Below are 26,438 nucleotides of genomic sequence, written 5' to 3' on the forward strand. Positions count from 1 at the left end.
GTTGCTTGTGCCAAAATTAAATTTAAAACATGAGCATAACAATGTATGTAATGCGTGTATTGAAAATCTTCCCTGAGCAAAGTCTGAACACCTGAGTGGCGACCACTCATGACATTCGCACCATCATAACTTTGCGAAATAACTTGATTCGGGTCCCCAACGATTTGCATTAAAGCTTCTCTGAGGCATGCCGATAGAACTTTAGCATCATGGTCAGGGGGAGTGAAAAAGCCCCAAAACCGTTCGACTGGGTTTCCATTGGGCAAAACATACCTCAGAACAAGAACCAATTGAAAAATTGATGAAATGTCTGTTGTTTCATCAGCAATTACCGATACGAAGTCTGCACTCGCTATTTCATCTTTTATCTTTTCGTGGCAAATTTCAAGCATGCACGATAGCAAATCATTTTGAATGTCCTTTGACGTGCCCTTAAAAACAGTTGCTTTTGATAAGTGGTCCCTGAGGGCAACGTCAAGTTCAGAACTGAAATCAACGAGGCCACGAAAAACTCCAGGATTTTGTGACTCACTTGTTTCATCATGCCCCCTGAGCGCTAATTCAAACACCCCACAAAATTTTACACAGTCAACTATTTTTGACAGAATGTACCTGTTTTTACGAACCTGATCATTATGTCTCTGAATATTAAGTCTGTATGCGTTGTCGAGTTGCTGTCGTATGTCTTGCTTCCCCAGAAGATTGAGCTCTAACTCAGAATTCATGTGAGTCTTGGAAATTTCATGTTTCTTGATTTTTTGGGACAAGTGACTGAGGTCAACAACTCCTGTTTTTGTCCATGATACTTCGCCATCCACACTAAATAATAAACAAGGGAAACAGAATAACCTGTTAGTTTCACTGCACCCACAAATCCATTCATTTCTTGAATATACATCCATGTTAAATTTCCTTATGATTTCCTTGTCCTTACTTTTCGATCGTTGGGTAATGTCCAAGGGGGCGTCGGCCGACCAACACGCTTTACCTCCAGTTTCCTTTCAAGCGACAGTGACGAAAATTTTGTTTCCGTTAGGCTTTTCACCGTAACATTAGCCATTTGAATAAACTTATTTCTAACTTCTCACACAGCAACAACTACACTCCTTCCAATACACAATCCACCCACTCCACTCAACGTATCACCATGCCAAATATATTTCAATCACCAGCCACGCACTTCAAAACAAACTAACAAGTATGGAGACAATGACATGTAACAAAGTCAATCGTGCGCGTCCCCTCGAACACCCTCTCGCGCTAGAGTATTACTGATCGCACGAAACTCAAACAACTTTTTGGTCGTCTTCTGACGTAAGTGCGAAATGCCTTTATTGTTAGGTTAGGCTTGATAGGTTTATTTATCTTAGCATAAATAGTAAATACTACATTTTTGGTCAAGCACGGTAAAGCCCCAAAAATTGCAGTGTATATATTCTAAGACAACTAAACCTAAAAAGTCTAACATGTCAACGAAAGCATTTAGCCTGGGGTAAGAAGACCAAAAGGTTGTTTAAGTCTTGTCCGATAAGCGACCCCTCGCCCTCGCGCTATTTTTGACTTTTCGGCTCCTTCCACCTGAAGTGTTTCCATCTTAAAGAAGAAAACTCTGAATGTGTAGGCAAGTTGTTTTCTATCATATTTATCTTATTTGTCCCATCATCTTTACTTCTAGCTTTCGTTCGGTGTTACCTCTACATTTATATAACACCCTCTTCATTAATCTAATAAGTATTGTAAAATATAAATAATACAAAGAGAATGCCAAATGAATTCAAATTGAAACACATAGTGCAACACTGGAAGAGAGAAGAGCGTGGTTCACTCCAGCTCGCTGGTGATCCTACGAACTGCGCATGTCCGTTTTGACGAGACAACCTTCCTCCAGTCTCAGACTGCATGTATTTTCGCCATATGTACGCGTTGAGCTTCTGCTAGCCGTCCTCTGCTTTTAGTATGGTAGGGGTTGCCTTGCGGAGGTTCAGCAGAGACTTTGCACGAAAAGGAACTAGAGGGGAGCTGAGTGGCTCTGTCCCGCGGTTTCTCCTTCTCACCAACAGAATTTGTCAATCTACGCTTATGAACATCTCAGTTATTATTTATTTTGTATATTACTGGGGGTTCACTGCACATTAGCGCTATACAGATAACCGCGCCTGTATAGTGTGACAATTAGTGTATTACAAATTTCGTGACTTTCTGAAAAATTATAACACGTTATGAGTGCCTGTTGAAAAAGCATCAACCTATTCTCTTTGCCGCAGTATGTGTCCTTACCCAATCCCTCTTTTTGACAAAACCACAAAGTATCATGATTGACAGTCAAAAGCATTGTCACATCTTTTTCCTCTTCTCGTCTATCAGCAACCAGCTCCTCTGATTATTGTCACTGCATTGCCCAGCGGCGTTATATGAGAGAGGGATGAAGGCACGAAGGTTAAAAAAGAAAGGGACTGAACTGAATCTTTTGCGACTCTTGAAAAACACTCAATAGAGCAACAGATGAATGTCCATCTGTGCCACCCTCCCTGTCCTGTTTTAGGGGCCACAGGTTAGTGGCAAAATGCTTGGCAACTCGAACTAGCCTTCTTTGTCGATGTACACTTCTAGATTTATGGCTGTGGTTTTCTCTCCAATTGGGGAAATGAGGAACCATATGTCGAATGAAATGTCACTTGACCACCTTTGTCTTTTAAATTACCATCGAACTTTCCCCCAGCAAGATTCCACAACAAATTGATTTCTACCTTGCATTTTAATGGATTGATGTTGAAAGTTTGTGCACTGTATTATTCATTTTCAAAATTGGAACTTGTTACACACAACCTGTATGTAAACTACTGTTGGAAGCAGACAAATTGGAAAAGTGTGTATGATGGTGCACCTCTTTATATATTTCAATGACAAACTACATTCCAAAATGGAATTCTTCAGCTGATGTGGAAGAAAACATGTGTCATCTTCCCCTTCAGGAAAAAAATAGTGACCAGTAAGTGCTGCCACCTATAACCATTTGGTAGCCATTTTGGTTGAGGATCAGTTGCCAGCTAGACACTTGCCTTTTATCTTTTATCTCACTTCCTTAATAACATTCTTGCTTTTTATTATGTTTTAAAGTTAAAAACCGTGTCCTAACTCCTGACGAAGGCACACAATGTGATGAATTGAGGGGAAATCCGAGATATGTGCCAAAAGTGAACCATTTCTTTATATTTTTCTGGTCGCATTTCCAGCTGGTGGCAGACCTTCATGGCTATTTCTGGCTCTATTTGTCCCCCCAATCGTCTTTGGTGGTGTGTGGCTCCATGGGTATCAACAAACTCAGTTGCAAAATAAAAGCTGTAGGGGTAACGTCTCCCGAAGCACCATTGCCAAGCGTACTTCTGTTTTTGCCAGTTGCATACTGACCTGTGGATGGTCGTTCTGGACCATTGTGCAGGACCAGTGTGCAGTTGTACCATTAACACCCATTGATTTATGGAGATGACGATATTGTTTTCGGAGAACTTTCTCGCTTTACAGTGCATTTGCCAACATGTGGTGTATCCGACTCTTATTCGTTTTGTCCTGCTAACAGCATTCGGTGCCTTGTTACTCGATAATGCCCGATATTAGTCGAAGAAAATTCAACTGATCGCTGATTCGGTGTTTCCCAGTTGCCATCTGGAAATGCGACTAGTATAGCAACCAAAGAGATCTGCTCAGTTAAAAATTTTCCCACACAGCCCCCCTTACCCCACCCTAATATGACCCAATAGATTTCAGTAATTGTCATATGTAATGTATGACATCGACCTAAGCCACCTTCAGGCTATGCTATTGTATTTTTTCTTATTTTTTTCCAGCTTCCTTTGCATAATATTACATTAGTTGTTCTGAAGCTAATCTGAAACGTGTTTGTTTATTTGGTTTAGATATGACCCAACAATAGCATTAGTGTGATAAAATTCACAATAGCAGATAACATTTAATAAACAAGAAGGTTTGTAGTCAGTCATCACCTGAGAGTTGAGTTATTTTAAGTCCACTTGATGCACATATAGGCTAATCGGGACTGGACCTACAGTTTAAAGTGGAATCCGAACCATTGTGCAATGTGCCTCCACCAGATATCGAACCCGGGACTCGTTGATTACAAGGCGATGACGATGACCCCATCGTGGATGCCCTCATCACCTGAGGATGACGTATTTGAAATGTATTTATAGTGAGTGTATACTCTTACCAATTTCCACCTATACTAGCAGATTTTAAGTTCACTTTGTGCAGGGAAAAGCTGATCAGGACTGGGCCTACAGTTTAAAGTTGGATCCTAACAACTTTATGCCTATACTAGGTATTGAACCCAGACCCCATTGATTACAAGGTGACGACATTACCGCTACTCTTCGGGGAGGCTCTAATTCCATCACAGTATTCATAAATATTCAGTTGTAAGTAGTATATGATAGCCATTTACCAGTTTTACATAATTTCACCCGAGATAGTCATTTAATCACAGAATACATCCTCCCCCACAGTGTTATTACATAATATGAAAATTATGCATTTTGTGTAATATCCAGACTATTTAGACCTACAAAAGTGTCATGCAGCATTTTTCCACTCTCTCCCAAGATATCCAAACTGTGAACTGTTATAAAATTCTGACTGCTACTATCCAAGACTGATACTATTGTTATAAACTGGTGATGGCTCAGCGCTAGATGTATTATTAAGAATTCAAGTGAGTTATAAGTGTGTTTTCATAATATACAGGGTGTAACAAAAATATGATATGGTAATAATTTAAGAATGGACTCCTCATGGGTAGAGAAGAATAAAGTTTGTATGAACGTGTATTCGGAAAGGTGTATTTTCTGAGTAATAAGACCTGCAAGTATCAGATGGTTATAATTAAAATTTCCCTACTCGGAACCCTTTGTAACCGCCAATTGCTGTGAAACTTTGTATAGAGGTCATAGAGACTGTAGGAAAGTGAATGCTCATGAAAAAATAAATGAAATTTTCACCACCAGTTGGAAATGTACTGCTGAAATAACAGAGAAATCTGATATGTAAAACTTTATTTTTTGCCTTTGGACCGTACTGCGTTCGGAGCCATCATTTTGTTATATTTCTGTTTTATTTGTGCCAGATTGATGGAATCATTATTAATTTTGCCACTAGAGGTCAATAGAATCGGTTATGCAATGACGTAATAAGGAAGCCTCGGTGCGACCTCGCAGCCCTTAAGGCAGCGCATTTTGGATTCTGATCCAGGGAGAGCAAGTTGTTTTCCTCAAGGTAGACACTTTGGGAAGGTGTCCAAGGAACCACGATATGAAGGAGAAGGAGAAGTACTTTCCGTAATGTTTTAAGTTCCGATCTTGCACTCACTCAATTATATGTTGTTCATAATCTTTCTCTTCTATACTACGTGAAGAAGTGACTTGACAGTCAAAAGACAGATTTAGTTCATTATTAATTCGTTAAACGAATATCCATCAAACTGGCCTAATTGAGAAGACAATGCTTTTCTTTCAGCGAGTTTATTGTTGAACAAACTTTATTTATTTATGTAGTCAAATTGTGCCGGCACATTATGTAAATAAACTCGCATAATCTGGAACAGTGTTATATCTGTACATTCGAATAGCATAGCTGCCCCATAGCAAATAAGTAGACCTTTAAGGCGGAAATCTTCCACTGCGCGCTTGCTTCAAGGTTCGTATGCATTAAACAAGCCAGTTTAACGTGCATACATGATCAGTGGTCCAGTAACAGATTCTGCTGTGCACTAGATTTCAGTGCCACATTTCCCACTGGTGGCAAAAATTTGAACTACGGTATATTTTTTTCATCAGCACCCTCTTGACCGTGGTGTCCATAACTTGTATACAAAGTTTTACCGCAATCCAGTGCTTTGAAGGGGCTTCACAGGGCTCTAAATAGGGGGAAATTAATTTTAACCAAACTAAAAGGTCTTATTACTAAGATATTACGCATTTTTGGACCTATGTTGACATAAACCTTTTTTCTTCTCTATGCACGAAAAATCCATTCTTGACGTATTATCGCATATTTTTGTTACACCCTGTGTATAAATTATTTATCCTATCGTGTTTTTCTGATGTTGTGGGTAAAATTTGAAAACTTGTAAACCAATTATAAGTACAATTGGAGACAGACTAATTTCAATTTAGTTTATTGTAAACAAATTTTTCTTTCGATCCAACAAAACTTTCCACGAATTTTGGATTGGTTATCAAAATTTTAAATGAACTCTTCATTCTTTTCATTGTGCAGAGGGCTGAAGCTATAATAGGTATTTACCCAGAAGGCCATGAGAGGGCTGCACTGATTCCTCTCCTCCACTTAGCCCAAAGGCAGCATGGGTGGCTTCCTATTTCAGCGATGCATCATGTAGCAGATTTCCTGAAAATGCCCAAAATGAGAGTGTATGAGGTAGCAACATTTTACACTATGTTTAAAAGGTATGCTGAAAAATTAACTACATAATATTATTTACTTGTTGTGGTGATAACAGCCTGATAAATACGGCACTATAGTCATAGGCAGAATTATCTACACTGTCTAATTTAAAAACTAGCAAAGATACAAATTATGTTATATTTTATTCATTATATTATAAACTGTGCATTTCTGCTTCCTACAATAGTGATATTTCACAAACTTCTCATTCTTGTTATCAAATGGAATTGAGTTGAGTTTGACATTTTGTGTGGAATAAAATCATAGCTTGTTTATTTGTGACCTCATAGTTGCCAGCTCATATTTTTATCTTCATGCGATAGATGTTACTATGTTGATGAGTTTCAACTAAGTTGGAAATCCTGAAAAATATGTTCAAAAACCTTTAAAGGTCTGTGAAAAAAATAGTTTTTAATTTGCCAAAAATTTTTAATCTAAATAAATTCTCCTTTTTGTTGACGCTGCCTCTCGATTATAGCCACTTACTGCAGTAGATGTCTAGTTGAAAATAGTTCAAACTATGACACCTTTTCCTGCAGTATTTAATATGAAATTTCGACTGTAACTGCCGGTAATACTCAGTGTGTCAAACTGTAGCATATTTTGTCCACAACATATTTAAAATGTCTCTCTTGCCCTTGTCTTCTTTTTTTAAGAACCTATTTTTAGTGCACTTCCATAAAAATCTTGATTTTTCCAGAAACACAGCAAATTTCCCTGACATTTCCATGACTTTTCCAGAAAAGTAAATTTCCTGACTTTTCCAGAAAATGTAAATTCCCTCATATTTCCATGACTTTTCTAGAGAGGTAGACACCCCGAATATCTTTTATAAATTTCATTAAGTTGTAATATTGGTCAGTGGCGTAGCATGGAAATTTCGGCTGGGAACGCCAAGTCCGACGGAAGTTTCGGCCCTTTCTTGCTTAATAATCGCCACAGGTATTATTTGCCTGAAATCAGCTGGGTTTTCAATAAAGCATCATCCATGCATGTTTTAGCTAGAAAATTAGATGCCTCACTATGCCACAAATGTTTTGAACTCTGGTGTTTTATACCTTTTTTTATACCTTTCTGCATGACACAAGTCATTAAAAACCTACCTGAATCACAAGCGCCTCTGCACAACAGTAGACGTCATTGTTGTGGATGATCCAACTACTGATTGATTTGGTTTATTTTACTTCGCTTTTCTACCACTTTTGGTTAATTGCGAATATGAATATGAGTGATGATATTGATGAAGAGACACTGACAAAGAACACCCGTGCTCACGCCGGGATTCGAACCAGGGACCTCTGTCGTCTTGGTGCACTGTGCAAAGCACTCACACGGAGGTGGGTGGATGATCCAAATATCGTACACTCTACTGACGTAACAGTGCCGATTAGTAATTCAGACCACTGTTTATTACATCTTGAGAATGCTGATAAACATTTTAAAATAATGTTGTCCAGAGACAATTCGATGTTAAGAGTTTTCAAATGAATGCTAAACATTTCCATTGACACAATATTAAGCAGTTAGATAATAATGAAAAAAATAATAACAATAAAAAAAATAATAGTTTTCCGGGTTAAGTGGTAGAGCAGCCACAGGCTGAATTTCTACCACGAGGACTTAACCAACTTATTTGACAAAAACTGTGTTGATCTTTTAGTTTCTAATGCACATCGCTGTTCGTGCGGAAATTATACAATGCGGTGGCCATTAAGAAACGGTGTATTTGAGATTGGTAAAGTTACGTCAGTCAATATTGCGTATTGTAGCATCACATAGCACGAGTTGCATGAGCGCGAAGAACTGGGTAGGAATTCTACCACTGTCGTCTGCTTCAGAAGGCAGGAAGGGTCACATGAACCAATCATGGTAGACCTCTGCTGCTCCGTACGCTGGCGTACAAGAGAGCATTTACGTGCATGCTGTAGACATCGAAGCTTTCCCTCCAGAAAGGCATCAAGGAATATAGAGTATTTTACGCCGAACCTGCTCGGCGTCTGGCCAGGAAAGGCATTGAAAAAAGATGGTAGAACGAGTGTTGAGAGTGGAGCTGTGACAGTCAGATTTACCGACGTTATTATTATTATTATTATTGTCCATAGCGGTAAAAAATGTGTTGATTCAAAGCGTTGAGAGTTTTAATTTGTAAGAATACATATTTGATTTTTGCCAAGCCGACGGGAGGAACGAGACGTTCGTGTGTCTTAAGGGTGAGCACCTGAAGGGTCACGTTATGCGTCTAAAGCTTAGGAAATTCGACCGTAGTGACAAACATTTAAATATCTCGGTTTCCAGCGGTCAGATTCGCGTGAAACTTATACCAGCGCAGAGGCATGTGTGCAAGGACGGATATGTGGAGTTTCGTCGCGATCAAGCAACAATTACGGACGCCAGATCAAATCGGTTGTAATTGATCAGTTTGTGGACACCGGTTGCAATTGAGCTATGGGCAACAGCGAGGCTGAGGCTTAATCCGCAGAAACTCAACTTCGAGCACGGCTCGTCCCAGTTGGGAGACAATAGAGCAAAGTGGAATGACCTCTTCGGAAGCGTCACTTCAACGAACGCCTAGCGTCATTTTTCAAAATCTAAATAAAACGAAGGACATGGTTTTTCGACACACAGTCTTACCGCGATCCTTGTAGTGAGAGCAGCTCCGTGCTACCTCTCCGTGTACAGTTTTGCCGCGATTCTTGTAACGAGAGCACCTTCGTGCTACCGCTGCGTGTACAGTGGACTTTGTTGTGTTTTACGAACACCAGTGTGTGTGATAGACAGTAAGTCTACACGAGTGCACCTACCTCAACCGCTGGGAGAAGTTGAAGCGAGACCGTGTTTTTGTGATTACCTTACGCCGTTCATAATTTTTTGAGAAACGAGGAACACCGGAAACTATGGCGGGCTAGAGGAAGAAGAGAGATGACTGCGTTACGTCGATTCGCCCGATGTCAGAAGAGACTACGCCGATCATGCCTATCCGCCGCCATGGAGAGAGAGAGAGAGAGAGAGACTTCGAACGCCGCCCTATCGATACGCCGATGATGCCTATCCGCCGCCATGGAGAGAGAGAGAGAGAGACGTCGAACGCCGCCCTATTGATACGCCGATGATGCCTACCAGCCGCCACGTTGACGTCCCGACGTCCAGACCACGGAGATGTTCACCGATCCCGAGGGGAAGAGAAACCGAGGAACCAGAAGTATGTACACTTTTCGCATCTTCATCGTCGCGACCAAGGAAACCTTTCGCGTGAATACTACGTGTTTTTCAATCGCCCATAACGACGCCAGGATGCACCTCGGAAGCTGAGAGTTGGTAATGTATTCATCTGTGTGATTGTCAGCACGTGACGGCCCGAATGATTTAGAGAACGCCCTTGAAATTCGTCAACATTTTGAAAACGCCCACTCAACTCGAAATTTTATATCAAACTCCCGTCGCGCTTGTCATTTGTAATTTATTCGTCTCAGGTCAATTTTTCTTATTCCTTGTGATATTTTTTTTAATGGTCTTAAATTTATTGTTGTCTGTGCTCCTTTGTATTTGTTTAAAGTGCGTACTATTAGAGTAAAGCGCCGCCCACTTAATTGTTTAATCTACTTGAGGTTTGTTCATTTTTTATGTGTCAGTGCTAGCTATGTCAGGCCGCATGTGTGATTATTTGGTAAAAGTATTTTCCTGGTAATATGAATTACTCGTCGCGGCGAAGTGTTTAAGTCCCGCCTGCTAGAGAGTATATGTTTGCGTCACTCAACGGAGGTTATTTGTTATGTTTGGAACCACGTGAGGTCTTGTAAAAGGAAAACGTCCGCCCACGTGAATGTAATTGCCGTTGAGACGCCTTTGTTTATGCTGATCAAATAATGTATTGTCACCGCGCCGACTAGTTTCTTTTTAAAAAAGGTGAACTTAAGTAAGGGCTGGCTAGGATTTGAGTAGCACTGGAGCAAAATCACAAATGACCTGATTAGACAAAAAGTAAGGTAAAATTAATTGAGAATGCAATAATTAGGGCTTATCGTCATAACACCTGTACATGTCATGTATCATTCTTTGTGTCGATGACCCCGAGAGGATTGATTCTGTGAGTGAAAGTGAGAGTGAAAGAGGGGGAGATGTAGTAAATTGATCTTTGTTGATTATGAATAGAATATACTTTTTATTTTCATGTTAATTTTGGGCTATATCATTTCGTACGCATGTCGCTACCCGTGATTTTCAGGTATGCAGCTAGCCGCTTCCCGGCTACAGGTAAAGAGGTGGTTATTTGAAAGTACATATGTCTTTGTTTATATTCGATATGGCTTATCACTATGCACTGTTGGTCACCGGTTCCTACACACGAACTTAACCTGGACCGTAACGCTATTTCGCTTGTCTGAGGGAGATTTTGCCGCCTCTATCTAGGTAGTGGTAGCATTTGTTTTCCCGGGCAAGGGAGGGCGTTTCACAGAGCGTTGCAAGCTGATCCTGGAAAATAGCTTTTATAATGCCACGAAGATCAAACATATATGAAATTAGTCAAGTTTTACTTTATATTCACAGCATTTACGCATTTTTGAAATTTTAAATGTGGTAACGCCGGGCGTTCGGGCATAATATAACGCTATGCCACTGATATTGGGATTTTTGTAATCAGCTGCTTTAGTATCTTTAATTTATTTTCCTTCAGGAATCCAGTTGGCAAATACTGCGTAGAAGTTTGCACAACTACACCCTGTTGGTTAAGAGGATCCGATGACATTCTAAATTGCTTGAAAAAGAAGTTGTGCGTCGAGGTTGGAGGGACAACTAAGGATGGCCTCTTTACTTTAGGAGAGGTAGAATGTCTGGGAGCATGTGTTAATGCACCAATGATGCAAATAAACGATGATTATTATGTAAGTATAGAATTGTTTTCATTGTTGATTCTATAAAATATTACTCGTGACTCATATATCATCTTAATTGTAAACCTCACTTCCACGTAGTACACCCTGGACTGCAGACTAACGAGGCTCTGGCGACTGGCCCCATGGCCAGTAAAATTTTGTCTGTGTTGTCTTGTCCTGTGTTTTGTCGTTATTTGTGCAGAGTGCTCATTTACAGCCTCAGCTTTTAATGAAAGTCAGAAGATTTTAATATTTTATGATATTTTATGATTTTAGTTATGCAACGTTAGAGTTGTTATGTGTAACGATAAGGGGCTGGACCCCATATAATGTGACTGGTTCAAAATAGCCTTAGTGCTGACGCACCCAAAATTTTAAATTCAAATTCATATATCATCTTCAAATACTCATGATTAGATCCATGCCAGTTCAGTGTGTGTGTTGTTATATCATATGTTGCCTGATTATTTGGCATTACACTAGACTCCCGCTAATCTGGCCCTCATTAGTCCGCCCTCTCGGTAGTCCGGCCCACATCCGGCCTGTAGTCACTCAAGCAGAAATGACGCGCACAACAATGAATTATCGTGTTCAACAATGTTGTTAGTTAGAAATGTTAAAGAATGCTATACATACGTCCAGTATTTGAAATTGTGACTTTCTTACAGTAAAGTTCAGTACATACTGTGGCTTCTAAAAGGAAACACGTGTATAGTCCCTATGTGTTTAAACTACATAGTAGTACGTAATTTCCGACCCTCTCAATAATCCAGCACTTCCGCAAATCCGGCACCCATATGTGCAAGGAATGGCTGGATTAGCGAGAGTCTAGTGTATTTGTCTCTCTTATTTCCCCTTCACATTTTCAATAAGCAAGCAGTACTCAGCATCAGTACAGTAGTGAATCAAATCACTTTCCTCCGGGAGAATATCTAACTTCATGGGGGGAATGTCATAGGCATCAAATTGTAATACTAATAAAAGAAGTACTAATATTTTTAAATTGCCCCCCCCCCCTTACCTAAGGTTACCAGATCACAATAAGGTAAATGTAGGACATGCTGTCCCAAAATGTAGGACACAAATCATGCACAGTAAATAATACACATTACTAGAACATGTTAGCAAATAATGTAAAATTGACATATTTTCAGTTTTTAAAAATCATGATTTTTGAGGGTTTTTTTTTACAAAATTCCCAAATTTGTAATCAATATTAAACAATATACTTCTTACTGCACTCGTTTTCAGTCTTTTTTCCTCAGAGGAGCCAATTTTTTTTTAAATTTCCATGTTTAGTCAAAGTATGCTTATGAAACTCTCAACAGTCAAACTCTGAAATTATACCGAACCAGTACCAAATTTTTTACAGAATCTATGAAAATCAATTTCTCTCATCAATTAATGAAAATTAATGAAAATACTCCCTTAAAATTTACATTATGACCTGTGGTATCTTCCTCATTCGGGTTTTTGGATTTCTGGAATGATTTTTTTTCCTTCATCTAGAAATTGAAATAAGCGAATCCAATATCTGACAGTGAATCAAAATAAATTTCAGTACTGAGTTGTTTTTTTAAGTCCACTTTATGCACAGTAAGGCTAATCGGGACTGGACCTACAGTTAAAAGTGAGATCCAAATCATTATGTGCCTCCACCAGGATTTCAGTATTGAGTTTGGAACTGCAGTCCATAGACTTGTAACTTGCTCTGATATTTTTTGTTCAACTTAAACATGCATTTTCTTAATTCACACTAAAAATGTATGACACTTATGATTTTATTTTTTTCAAATTCCTCCCGGATGCCCAACATAAGGCTAAAATGTAGGACATGTCTGGAAAAAAGAGGACGTCTAGTAACCCTACCCTTATCTCTGATATGTAATTAAATTGGGTCTAACATTTGATAAGACTACACAAGCACGTCACCACCATTCCACAGCAAATTGTTCACTGACTAACCTTTACAGTAGCTGCAAGAAGTTGATATTCGTTACCAGTGATCAGAACGCTACATTTTAAAAGTAGCTTCGCTACAGCTACTACTAGATTTACCAAAACGTAGCTTGCTACGCTACTCCTGTGCGCTACTAGCTACTTCGCTACTTTTGCCCTACTTCTGCATAAAAAAACTTGAAACAACCACATGGATATTTAACTTTTAGTACGCTGCGCGGTCTGATGAAAGTAAGCCCAGTGTCGCCGAGGCTTTGAGCACGAAATTTGAATTCCTATACATAATGGAGAAAAATCGTAATAACTCTGGCACTATGGGACCAATCTACTTCGGATAACTTTTGTTTTGCAGGTAATACATCGGTGCATGCAACCATGTAAAATTTGTATGCCTCAACTGCGGGAGGGTTATGGGCGGGGGCTGCATCCCCCGAATTTCAATGAAAAAACACATAAAATGTGGAGTTTGCCCCCTCTTCTCCAGCTACTTTGGGGAAAAGCCGGAGCTTTTGCTTTTTTTTTCAAAGAATGGACCTTTCCAACAGATTGAAACTTGATTCATGTTCGTGGGTGCAATACAATTTGAATAATAAGGCAAAACGTAAGCTTGGAGGAAAACAACATCGTAAATACCAAGCATTCATTGTGTCTGTCAAGTGTGAGCCCAAACACGTGACATATTCTGAGAAAGGAGGGGGGGATTTGGAATTTTCGTAAACACATGTTCCTGAACCGAACTGTCAGTGTTTCAACCTCAATATACATATATATAAGTGTGGCAAACCCTCGATAATTGTATCTAAAGCTGTTTGTTCCATATGTGCAACCGCGGCTGACAGGGACATACTTTTTTTGTTCCACATATGGAACGGCGGGGGACTAAAGGTTAAAAGAAACCCCTAGTATAAGGCTACCAGATGTTCCGATTTAGTCTGGACAGTCCCTTTTTTCTGACCTAATTTGGGACATCAAAATGTCCCGATTTCTTGTCAACCCATTTTTCTTCAGTTTTCTATTGTTTACTCAGTCATTATAAACATACAAACACATTTTCCACAAAACATTGTTGATTACTAGGGCTTGGAAAAAAAATATCAAAAAAGGACCTAACAATGGAAAATAGGACGTATAAATGTGATCCAAATTAATTAATAACTTTAGTTTTAATTACATATTTAATGAATAAAAAAAATAAAAATTTCTGGTGGTATGGAACACGGCACGAAAAAAGCTATATGAATGAAATGCATCTTCTTTCAGACATTATATTTTTTTTAGATTAACAATAATTTGAAGAATCATATTTGGCCTAACCACACTAGGGTTACAGAAATAGGACTTCGGATCCTATTTCAGTCGTCCAAAAAGGTTTTTCTCTTGTTTCAGGGATGGTTCAAATATATTTCTTTCTTTCTTTTTTATTTCTTTACTACAGAAAGGATGTTTAAGAGGTGATGAACTGATGATGAATCGAATTTAGAATGGGCAGTAAAAACGTAGTCGAGAGAAGGTGAAGTTGCAAAAGAGAATCGTTAAGACCTAAAAAAAAGGCAAAAATGGACAAATAAAACCCACCCTTTTCTGGCCTACAATGACCCAAAATTAACATATATTATGCTGGGCCTCGTCTTCGGAAACACTAGGAAAAAGAAGGATTTTTCCTCAACTTCTCAGCCCGATTGATTATGAAAGATAAATAAAAAGATAACATGCAAGAAACAGTTTCTTTCATGTTAGTCAGGTGGAGGGGTAGAGAGAGGTTGAGCGTATGCAGTTGTGTTTGTTCGTAGCGGTGCCCTAGTATGATAGCTGTACTTACTGCAAAATAGATCGTTATTTATTATCATAATTCCAGTCATTCGTTAGATGTTTGCTCTAACATTGCCGGTAGCTGGGGGATGCTTCTTTGGTATAGTTAAATGACCAGCAGATGGAGCGATGCTTTATGTAAGGTTCCTGTTGGGTGTGCTACCCTGAAAAGACAGTGGAAATTTTGTCACCTTGTACTCAAAGGGCCTCAGGTTCGTTACTTGACAGAGGCACTAGTGGTTTGAATTCAGTCTCGATTAGCTTATCTGTGCATAAAGTGGACTCAAAACAAAAACTAGAAAAGTTGGGAGGATGGATCCCACACTACTCATCATCATTCTTCCTCATTCTCACAATTAGCCAAAAGTGGCAGAAAGCAACGTAAAAGTACATTACAGTCCCATTTAACCGAATCCCAATTAACCGAATTTCCAGGTTAACCGAATCACTAAAAAAAAAGCAGTTACTCGTGCGGGACCGTGTTTTACGTACGGCTTTTTGTACCAGAGCCTTAATGTTACTGTAATTCATGTTCTTGAGTTAAATGACTACGTATTATTGTAAGCTTTTTGTTTATGCCTACATGCTGAAATTCATATGTACTGTATATCAAAATACTGCACGTACTGAATATCAAAAAACCTTTATTCCGGTTTAAACGAATTTTCATTCAACTGAAGCATCATCGTCCCATCAAATTCGGTTAAACAGGACTGTAGTGTAGAAGAAACACATTCATTTAGAAACTGTATATTAACTAAAGAAAATTATAGTTTCTGCAGAAAAGTCAATAACTCGTACATACTTTTTACAATAAAAAAAAGTATATTGAGGAAACTGATGTGTAAACCCGAGTGTTCTAAACATACTGGAATTTTAAAATTATTGAACATATATTATGGCAAAAATAATTGTAATTGCAGAAAGTGTATTTCTATCGTTCTTGTAACAATAATATCTTGCTGGTGAGATCCTATGTACTAACAATGATCAATGCTGTTAACGTACTGAGCCATTGAATGCTTCGTCATTGTTCATCCATGGATTGCTCGTTTTGGCACTGCAAGATGTGTTTTACACAACAATTAATGACATTTACCTGTCTCTTACACCGTGGATATCCACAGGATTTGTTCCTCGGGTGGTGCAAACAAGGCATTTTTCCCCAGGGGTGCAGCAAATGAGGCATGTTTCTCCCAAAAATAGCCATGCAGCTCAAAAAACATAGCTGTTAGCCAGAATATATTCATATATGCCACTTCAGTTTAGTTATCTGAATATTAGATGTATTCTATTCTAATAAATAAGTTACGCAGATATCTATAATCTAGATTATACGTTATTTTCATGTAATAGACTGTCTTTATGAACCTCCTGCAAAAGTAAGTGTTAATGTCGAATTTTTCTTCGACGCTGTGGTCGCATTCAAAATTTTCCTCAAAATGCAGAGAAGAAATGTAGCTATAGCAAAATTTTTGCTACAACTACAGGAATTTTGTAGCTTCGTTACAGCTACAATTTTCAAAATGTAGCGCCGCTATAGTTACCACTACAAATTTTGTAGCTAGCGTCTAAACACCAGTTTGTTTAGCGTAAGGGATTGTAGATAGGCTATGTGAAGCCTGATATTCGATGTTAATTGGCTGCGAGAGGTGTATCATAAGAGGGGGTTATAGCCCTGAGGAGCTACGTCAACACTCTACCAAGCATGGGGCTTGCCTCGTGAAATAAGAACTACACTCACGATTAAATTTAAACACTTCAATTGACTGGTCTGGCAGGGGTGTGAGAGAATGATAGACAAGGATTTTAGGAATGTTCGTTACCTGTAGATCTCGAAGTGACGATCGACTCGCTGGTTCGTAGATGAAACAGTGATGTAACTCTCCTGAAATAAAACTCCTTTCCGATAGCGTACTACTCCTTGCTGTAACTCCTTTAGCGCCGGTCGATAATCCTACTATAAGCCTAAGGCAACAACTGTTCACGCCATAACTTTCTTAGTTCAACTGCTTGTACAGTGCGATCGAAAAGTCCCGGCACTCATACTTTGAAAATATGCTACGAGGTCAGTAGGCAACATGAGTTGGCAACGTTGTTAGTAGTGACTGGTATGACCTTGAAGAATTCGATAACGTCCCGGGAGAGCTGCACTGCTATTACAGTCAGTGGTGTGAGTCATTATTGTGCAGTCGGTCGACAATGCCTTTTAAGCGAGCGCAGCGAATCGCTTTGTTAGAAGCATATTTTGAGTGTAAGACATACAAAGGTTGTGTGGAGAAATGGAGACGTCTATTCCCTGATGATCCGGTGCCAGGAAAAATGCAGTGTATGATCTTGTTTGCCGATTTCGTGAAACAGGCTCAGTGCATGATCGACAACGAAGTGGAAGACCCAAGGTTGTCGCACACGAATTCCTAGAGAACGTGAGTCAGTGAATGGTGCAATCTCCAAGAAAATCTATACGACGTTTGTCACAAGAAGTTGGAGTATCATATGGATCCACACAGAAGGCACTGAAAGTAGCCAAGTTTCACCCATATCGTGTGAAAGTCGGCCAGGAGCTGAAAGCGTTAGATAAAGATAAGCGTATGAAGTACTGCCAGTGGTTCCGTGCTTTCACACACAACAATGTGGCCATTCTCGATAAAACTTTTTTTACCGACGAAGCATGGTTTCATCTCAGTGGATACATCAACTCACAAAACACCCGAATGTGGGCAACTGTAAACCCACATGCCCTGCATGAAGTACTGCTACATTCTGCAAAGGTCGGTGTCTGGTGTGCCATTTTGCGACGAAGGATTGTTGGACCCCTGTTCTTTGAGGACACAGTGGATGGTGATGTGTACAGGGATTTGGTGCAACAATTCGTGGCTACGTTGGAAGAGGATGAGCGTGAATGTTGGTTCCAACAAGATGGGGCAAGATGCCATACTGCAAACGACACAATGGCTATGTTGCACGAGTTTTTCGGGAACCGCATCATCTCCAAAAATTTGTGGCCCCCTCGTTCCCCCGATCTCACGTCCCCCAATTTCTTTCTTTGGGGGTTCCTGAAAGAAAGAGTATATACACACAACCCTCGCACATTGGATGAACTCCGACAAGCAATTTCTGACACTATTGCTGCAATTCCAGCGCAAACATTGAGGAAGGTGTCGCGGAACATGTGTAAGCGTGTAGACATGTGTTTGCAGGAACATGGCGGCCATTTTCAACACTTCCTATGAACTGGAAACCAAACACTACTTTGCAATGTCCATAGAGAGTGCAGCATAACCTCCATTGTGTGTTGATGTGATTATGTTCAGTTTGTGTTGCGTTATGTTTGTGTTATGGAAACTTTTTCCTCATGCGCTTAAAGTTATATGTCATCTTGTTTGTGTTTTACCGACCGTTGCCATTACAGTATACCTCACTTTTGGTTTACATTTATTTTTCTGTGTAGTACAAGGACTAAAGCATTTATATATGTATTCCTTTCGTTCCCATGTGTATTACTTTCTACACAATAAATTCTTAAAAAGTGAGTGTGGGTACTTTTCGATCGCACTGTATAATTCCGAAGCTACGACTGTGCACATGATAGATTTCAGATACCCACTGGGGGGATAAATATTCTCTCAAAATTTGAACTTTCGGCTCGATAACTGTGCTTTCAGCATAAAGCTGTGTTTGAATTTTCTTTCCTGCGATTCCAGAAGATTCGCTGAAGAACGCAGGTGTCATTTCCTTTCCAGCTTCTTTCATACTTGGGCCCTTTTTATGAGGTGATTAGACTATCGGCCTATGTTGTCTGGGATCCTGGGTTCGAGTCATGCCTTTGGCATGATACGCTAGCTACATTAGCGATGCTACAAGTAGTGCGCTACTTCTGGCCTCTGTTCTTTACAACAGTAGAAGCTCAGATTACACCAGCCCTGCCTCTCCAAACGTTGAGTTTCAATGAAATGTAATTTTATTATATATTACTAGTTAGTAATTATCAAAATGGGCAATAATTTAAATTCGTTCTTTATTTTGACTGTTAATTATGAAGAAGACTGAATCAGTGCTTATTACTATGAAAAGGCCAGGAAAAGTATGTTCTACGTTAAAGTAAACATGGTTGCTAAATTTCTTAGCTATTGTCCGAATGCTCTGACAAGTTATTGAACATTTTTTTGGGGGGGGGAACCTTTTCTATTTCTGGAGGGGATTTTCCTCCCTAGGCCACCCCCTCGATTCATCACTGGTGCCTGTTGAGGAAAAATCATTAGATGCTGGGGCCACTTTCCAGAATTCACCGGCATTCATCAGAGTAGTGAACAAAAAATGAAGTTAAAAGTAGTGAAATCTGGAAAGCTTCTAAATGAAGCAAATGAAGGCTAGATTTGGAAAGCGTATGTACATTCATCTTTATTAGATGACTCAACATTTTGCACGCAAGCGAAGTAGCAGTACTATGTAAGATGTTGACAGTTTATTTTCCCACAATGCAATAAAATTTGCATGGCATTCTGTCCTATTGCTTACAGAATAGATTCCATGGATCAGAACAAGATTCACTGCAGACTACGCCATTTTGATGCGTCTGCTACAACAGCTCTGTGCAGACTGGTGCAAAATGATGTCATGGCTTAACCCTTACACGCCAGGCCGATTTCCCCAGTTTTGCCTTAGCGCTGGGAGTGTTTTGAAGAGTGAAATTTGAAATTCGCGAATTTGAATAATATTTTTTTTCTTGGAAACCACGAACGCTAGAGTTACAAATGATACCTCGTTTTGTTCAGTAAAGATTAGGCTATAACCCTATAGTCCAAAAACCCTAATTTTCTTTTACCAAACAGAAGAAGGGTGTGACATGGGTGTCAAGGCACAGTTCTCTCATAAGTATAGGGTATTGTTTGTCTTATAAAATTGTACTGATATTATTGATAATTTAGTTCCTTGATAAAGATGTGGTCACTTATACTTTTTAAATTTGCTTCAACAGGAAGATTTGACGGAAGAAGATACAGTACAAATTATAGATGAACTAAAAGCAGGAAATAAACCAGCTCCTGGTCCCAGGTAATTGAATTCTTAGTATTTTTTATGTAATATTTCCACTTAACCCATCCACATACCTAGTCGTCGAATCAACGGCCTGTCTGGACATTCACTTGCCATACCTAGTCGTCGAATCGACAGGTTCCTGATTTTCATCACGTAGTTTCTTTTTCAGTCAATAGATGGCAGAGGTTGTATGGTCTTTTGAATCTATGACGTGTTTGTGCTGCTAAGTTTTTCATACCATTTCAAGCATGTTTTGTTCAGTAAATTCTCATGTAAACAAACCTTCATTTGTTACGTCTTGCAAACATGTGTAAGAATGTTGTAGAAGATTCTGCGATTGAAAAGTTGCTTTTTGATAGCGATGAAGATAAAATTGTGGATTTTGGAAGTGGAGATGAACACAGCGATTCATTTTGTGTTAATGAAAATGAAGAATGTAGTAAAAGTAGTGAAAGTGAGGAAGAGGTGGCTGTGACAGGAAAAAAACGAAAGGTTGAGGAATGGAAATGGACAGATGTGGGTGATCAAAACTTTTAGGAGAGTTTCTATTTATTTTTCAAGTAAACTGCATATGTGCATACTTATTACTGTACTTTCACATAAATTGCTTGGATAGTTTTCACAATATTTGACATCTTGTCTTGCTGTGCAACCATCACGGGAGATTGCCAAATTTAAATGGTATTTCATGGCAAAAAATTTGGCATTTAAATGGTATGCGGATATGTTAACAAGAAATTTTCTTTGAATTATTGTATGAAACTGGATGTGTTTAAGTTCCTGTAAAAAACTATTCATAGTATGCTCACATATTGAAATACTCATAATTACTGAGATAAGTTTGAGGCCCTTGAAAAGAGTGCTTTTGGTGGAACTCTGGGTAAGAGCAGTTACTCTAGCATTGTAAGAGGGGCAGAAAGGAGAGAGCAGTGTTGCCAGCGAGTTTCGCACAAAATACAAGGAATCTATAATAAAGATGCAATCACAGTCAAATTGAAAAAGCACCCATATTCCACACTGTCAATGTCATTATGATAAGCACCTGGACGTAACAAGGTACATAATTTTAGGAGAAAGGTGAGTCGTTTCAGTAATTGATTTTGCAGAAGAATGTTTGTATTCATGATGGATGAGGTAAACATGGTTTAAGTATTATGAATGTGGTGTTTCCGAATTGCACAATTGGATAGCTTTTTCTGAGTCATTTCGAAGGCTCACTGCCAGGAGATCTCTGCTCCAGATGCCGTACCCTTAGTGAATGAAGACAGTGAGCCTTCGAAATTAATTGAAAAAAGCTATCCAATTGTGCAACACGAAACATCACATTTGTAATGCTTGTATTATTTACTTTGGTAATAGTTCCTTGTTTTTCGAGGGTGTGGTAGGGAGTAAAGCAGTTAATTCCCAATTCAAAGCTGACCTGTGTTTGGTAAATATTAGGGATGGGACCGATTAATCGGTACTCTATCGGTATCGGCCGATATAGGCATATCGGTGTATCAGTTTATCGGTAAAATTACAGATTATTTTACCGATCCAATATATCTATTATTATCTGAAAATTTAGTGCAAAATTCTGCCATTTTGTTGTAATTTCTATGGATGGTATCCATTCCCTACTTTATAAAAAAGTAAATTACTAAATATGCAACTTCTTTTGCACTACAGTCACCTTGAAACACACATTTATTAAAGAGGTCAGTGAACCTTTCAGGTTCTTCAAGGACCATTTCTAATTTTATATCAGATCAGCAGAATATCTGTTATCGGTATCGGTAAATTTTATATCGGTACTTTATCGGTATTGGCCAAAATTTCATATCGGCCCATCCCTAGTAAATATACATTTCCTGGACTCTATGGTGGAGTGGGTAGCTCAATACACTACAAATGCAGGGGCCCCAAGTTCGTATCCTCGATAAACAAAATGGATTGTCATATTTGTATATTTTTTTATTTTATAGTGCTTTTCTGGCACACGTGACTATTCGGGGTGATGAGCATGAAATGCTGAGTAGATGAAGTTGATTCAAACTCATACTCAGGTCAGGACTCAAACCTGGAATCTTTGGCAAAAAAATAATCAGTGCCATTGGCTACTGAAGCAGATCAATGGATGTGTCAATGTGTATATTCAATTGATTTCATCATCGGTGAAAATAATTCAAGAGGTATAAAGGAAGGCAAGGTAAAATAATAATAATAAAAGGGATTGTAATAATATATGGTTCGTTTTGAAGTCTGAGATGCATAAATATTGTCCAGTTTAGTCCTGTAATATTTAGAAATTTGTGGATTTAATCTCTCACTGTTTTAGACCCTCTGGCCTACACAAGTTGTCCGTGTTTCTTCCGTCAACATGTTTACTCTGGGAGAGGGATGCTTAACCCTTCGTGGGTTAAGATATTACGTCGATGGTCGCACAAGGTGTCAGAGACCGGGTTTTTAAAATATGCAAAATTATTGGTCTAAATCGCCAAATCTTCAATTTACTATTAAATCTTTTCTGTGAACAATTGAGATTCTACAAAGCTATAAGAAATTCTATAAAATTACAAAAAGGCACTCTTTGTTAGTGGAGCAAGGAACGACAGACCAGATTTTCAGTAAACAGTAGGTACACCCATAGTCGCGCATGACTCAGACAGCAAGGGAAATTCTTGAACCCTCCCTAGTAGCTCGAAAATCTTTCTAACATGAAAACAAAATCGTGGTGTTCAAGAGGAAGGTTAGAGACTCAGCTAGACAGAGGGAGGGTGTTGACAAAACAATCACTGATAAATAATGATGTTAAAACCACACCCGGAACTAGAGACTGTGCATGACCAACGCAGGGTTAAGAAACAAAGATTCTACAGGTTTCGTTGAACATTTCATATACATTATTTGAAGGAAAGAAAAAAAAATCATTTAGATCACTTAAAGAAAAGTTCGTACAATTTTATACATTGCAGTATTTTAAAATAATGCCCACATGATTGCATTATGCACAAAATTACACACAAGCACCCATACACACATTTTATGTACAGTGAATCCCCAATTTTATCTTCACCATTTTTATGTTATCCAACAGTATATTTCATGGTCCCATGAATGTTGTAAAATTTCCCATGGTTATTTAATTTGCTTCATTTTAAGTTATTTTACCTTGGTCCCCTAAAAATGTAAACATTCAGGTTCTGCTGTATGTTATCCACATATCTGTGTTAGTGTGTGTTCGTACAGAGAGATGCATTTATGGAGCTATGATCATTGGGATATATTCTCTTTGGAATGTTCATTTTTGTTTACATGATTTTTATTTCCCAGCAGCCAATGAAAATACTTACCTCTTATGAGATATCCTTATGCAATAACACACACACACGTTTATGCATAAAATTGCAGGTCTCAGTGGTTAGCACAGTGCACTACGATGCCATGGGTCTTGGGGGTCTTCCTGGGCATAGGTGTTCTGTGCGAGTGTCTCTTCATCAATTTCATATATCATCATGCATCCTAATCTTCGTGATTAGCAAAAAGTGGCAGAAATGCGAAGTAAAATAAACCAAATCAATTTATGCATAATAGAAGTTTGATCATTATACGTGCATTATGTTCAATGAACGTAGCATACCGGGATCTTCAGTGGCAGGAGTGTGTTTTCTTTGGAGTGACGCTATCAACATTCCTAACAACAAGCAGCCACTGATTTAATGTTTGATTTTTGTATTTCAGGAGTGGTCGCTATGCTTGTGAACCATCATGTGGCCCCACTTCGTTGACCGAAGAGCCTTACGGACCAGGGTTTAAAATGCAACCTGGATTGTAGAACATTTGTTACTTTAGTTAGTGTCTCCAATTGCAAATAGAGAAGCAAGAAAATCATATGCAATTTAACTTCTATTTCAAAACCGAAATTATTTTATTTATTCGCTGTTGAAACAACTTTTCAAGAATTGATAACAACCATGTATTGTATTTACACTGCAAGATGCTACCCTGTCAGTTTGGAAATTGAATTTGTTCTTGTAATTTTCTAACTTATTGTTGGAAAATGTAATTTGTACATATGTAAGAATGATTGTAGTTGTTTATTAAAACTTTAAAGTGAGTGGAATCTGTCATAATTTATTCGTCATAGGTTTCACTGATTTTATGATGTGATACTCTGTTAAATTAATATTGTTGTTGGTTTGCAAAGAAATTAAGTGAGACGTCCCATGTTTGAGCCCTGGGTTCATTGTTTTTGTTCTATCATCTATTTCATTATTCATCCTTATTAATCCTCCCTTTGCCAAGCTTTTCGACACCTTTATTTTACCCAGCAGGGTATTTTGACTACCCCAATACAATCTTGTGATTTAGTGTAATATTTGTTTTTAGATTCTGTTATTTTCAATGAATATCTTTATTTAGTATTGAAATACAGTTTTTCAAATTATTAAAAGTATTTAAACTGAACATAAACACCGTATGGTGACACTAGTGCAGCGTTGCCATGTATGCACGCTCTAATTCAACTCAACAATAGTAACCTGACACAATAGAGAACAATATATGTTATTTGAGCTAAACAATGGATGTATGGTAAAACTCAACAATGGAAAAATTAAATAACGAAGATGAATGAGAGACATATTTTGTAAAACCTTCATTATTGACAAATAAGAAGATAAGACGTTTCATACCAAGCGGGGTAGTCTCACAACCCCACCAATATATCCCGTCAATAATAACTATAAAAACAAAAAAATTGAGTCAGTCACGAGTGTGAATACAATTTCAATCATTTTAGGACAAAGTCATGAAACCACAAGTATGCAGCTCTTCAGATAAAATTATTATAGGGAAAGATCAACCTGGGGTAGTCTGAATACCCCGCTTGGTAATGCGAGGGTTAATCTGGCACTGTCCTCAAGTGACGAATGTAATAAACTTATCAAATTTCAATACAAGTTTTGGGTAACAAAACAAGGCTGCTGCAATAACACATTTGGTAGGAGTGTTGGTAACTGTTTTAAAATAAACAAAGAAAAGGAGTCCTGTTTTGAACTATTTTCAACTAGAAATCTACTACAGTAAGTGGTTATTGGCATTTACCATTTGATTGTTGCAATTTTGGTTTTTCTTTGATACATGGGATTAATACATACATATATTACTAACTTCAATGTGCAAAGGCTTGAGGTTCCCTTATAAATATTTATGAATTTACATTTTAAATTACACACACAAAACTGATATTTGTGGTGAAAGTTCATAAATTATGAAGTTTGTTTATTGTGTAGCAAATAAGGCATCAACTGGTTGAGGAACAGTCTTTCTATTGAAATCATAACTGTAGGTATATGATATGTTCCACTATACATTTAGGACAACTAGTAGTTTATCGATGGGACAAACTGTGTAGGTATCGTATCACGCCGCAGATGTGAATTGAACGTATAAAGTCTAAGAGGGGGATTGTTGATGGGCTATGACAGCCTTTAGCCACGTGCTTGCTAGGCGAGAGGAACGTTGTAAAATGAAGGGGGTAGCTCTGGAGAGCAACATCAACACTCAAACTGCAAGGGGACTAGCCCCGTAAATAAGAACACACGGACATATATTTAAAAACACTACCTTTGACTGAACAGGCAGGGGAAGGAAAGACAAGGAATGTTCGTTACCTGGAGTTCTACGGCGATCTCTTCTCCGCTGGTCCTTGGATCGACGTGGTCCTACTCTGTAAGAAAACGGACGAGGGAGCACCTCCGGGCTCCAAACTCTGTACTTTCATAGACTGATATTCTAAACAATAACTTTAACTTCCGATCATTTGTTCGCTCCTTTTTCTAAACTTATGATGCCTGTGGAGCTCTCTCGCGATAACCGGATTCAACGTAAACTGAAAACAACTAGAAACGGAGTTCTTTTGTAACTACTTCATCTGACGGAAAACTGCTGATATTCTCTCATGCAACCTATTTAAATGAAATTCGAACTATCAGCCGTTACGACGGTTGACTCGATCGCGTCCTTTGGGAACGGCAATTCTGAGGAAGAATGCTGATTCCTGATTTCATTTCTCTAATGCCATGTCAGCGGAGTTTTTCCAACTCCGCAGAAGGACCCTGTCGCGGTGAGCTTTTAAGAAGCTCTTTTTCAATGCTTCAGCGTGACCCTTTTTATAATGTGATTAGCTTATTTATTTATGATGCCTGGGTCCTAGGTTCGATTCACGTCTGCAGTGTGATACAGTATAAAGCTCCAGATGAGGATTCTTTCTCCCCTATCGATTGCCATCTGTAAGCAAGAACC

The 26,438-nt window shown here is 38.6% G+C and overlaps 1 protein-coding gene across 1 annotated transcript in view; it reads left to right on the forward strand.

The window, feature by feature from the left end:
• ND-24 (NADH dehydrogenase ubiquinone) overlaps positions 1–24,272 on the forward strand; it is a 33,516-nt gene extending 9,244 nt beyond the window's left edge. Inside the window, exons 4-7 of the mRNA XM_083143641.1 lie at positions 6,289–6,476; positions 11,147–11,354; positions 20,092–20,168; positions 23,874–24,272. Coding sequence (XP_082999767.1) covers positions 6,289–6,476; positions 11,147–11,354; positions 20,092–20,168; positions 23,874–23,967 — 567 coding nt within the window. The 3' untranslated portion in view covers positions 23,968–24,272. The remainder of the gene's footprint in view (positions 1–6,288; positions 6,477–11,146; positions 11,355–20,091; positions 20,169–23,873) is intronic.
• Positions 24,273–26,438: the final 2,166 nt, after the last annotated feature.

This window comes from Lepisma saccharinum, chromosome 22 (assembly GCF_977018435.1).
Source record: "Lepisma saccharinum chromosome 22, izLepSacc3.1, whole genome shotgun sequence".
NCBI lineage: Eukaryota > Metazoa > Arthropoda > Insecta > Zygentoma > Lepismatidae > Lepisma > Lepisma saccharinum.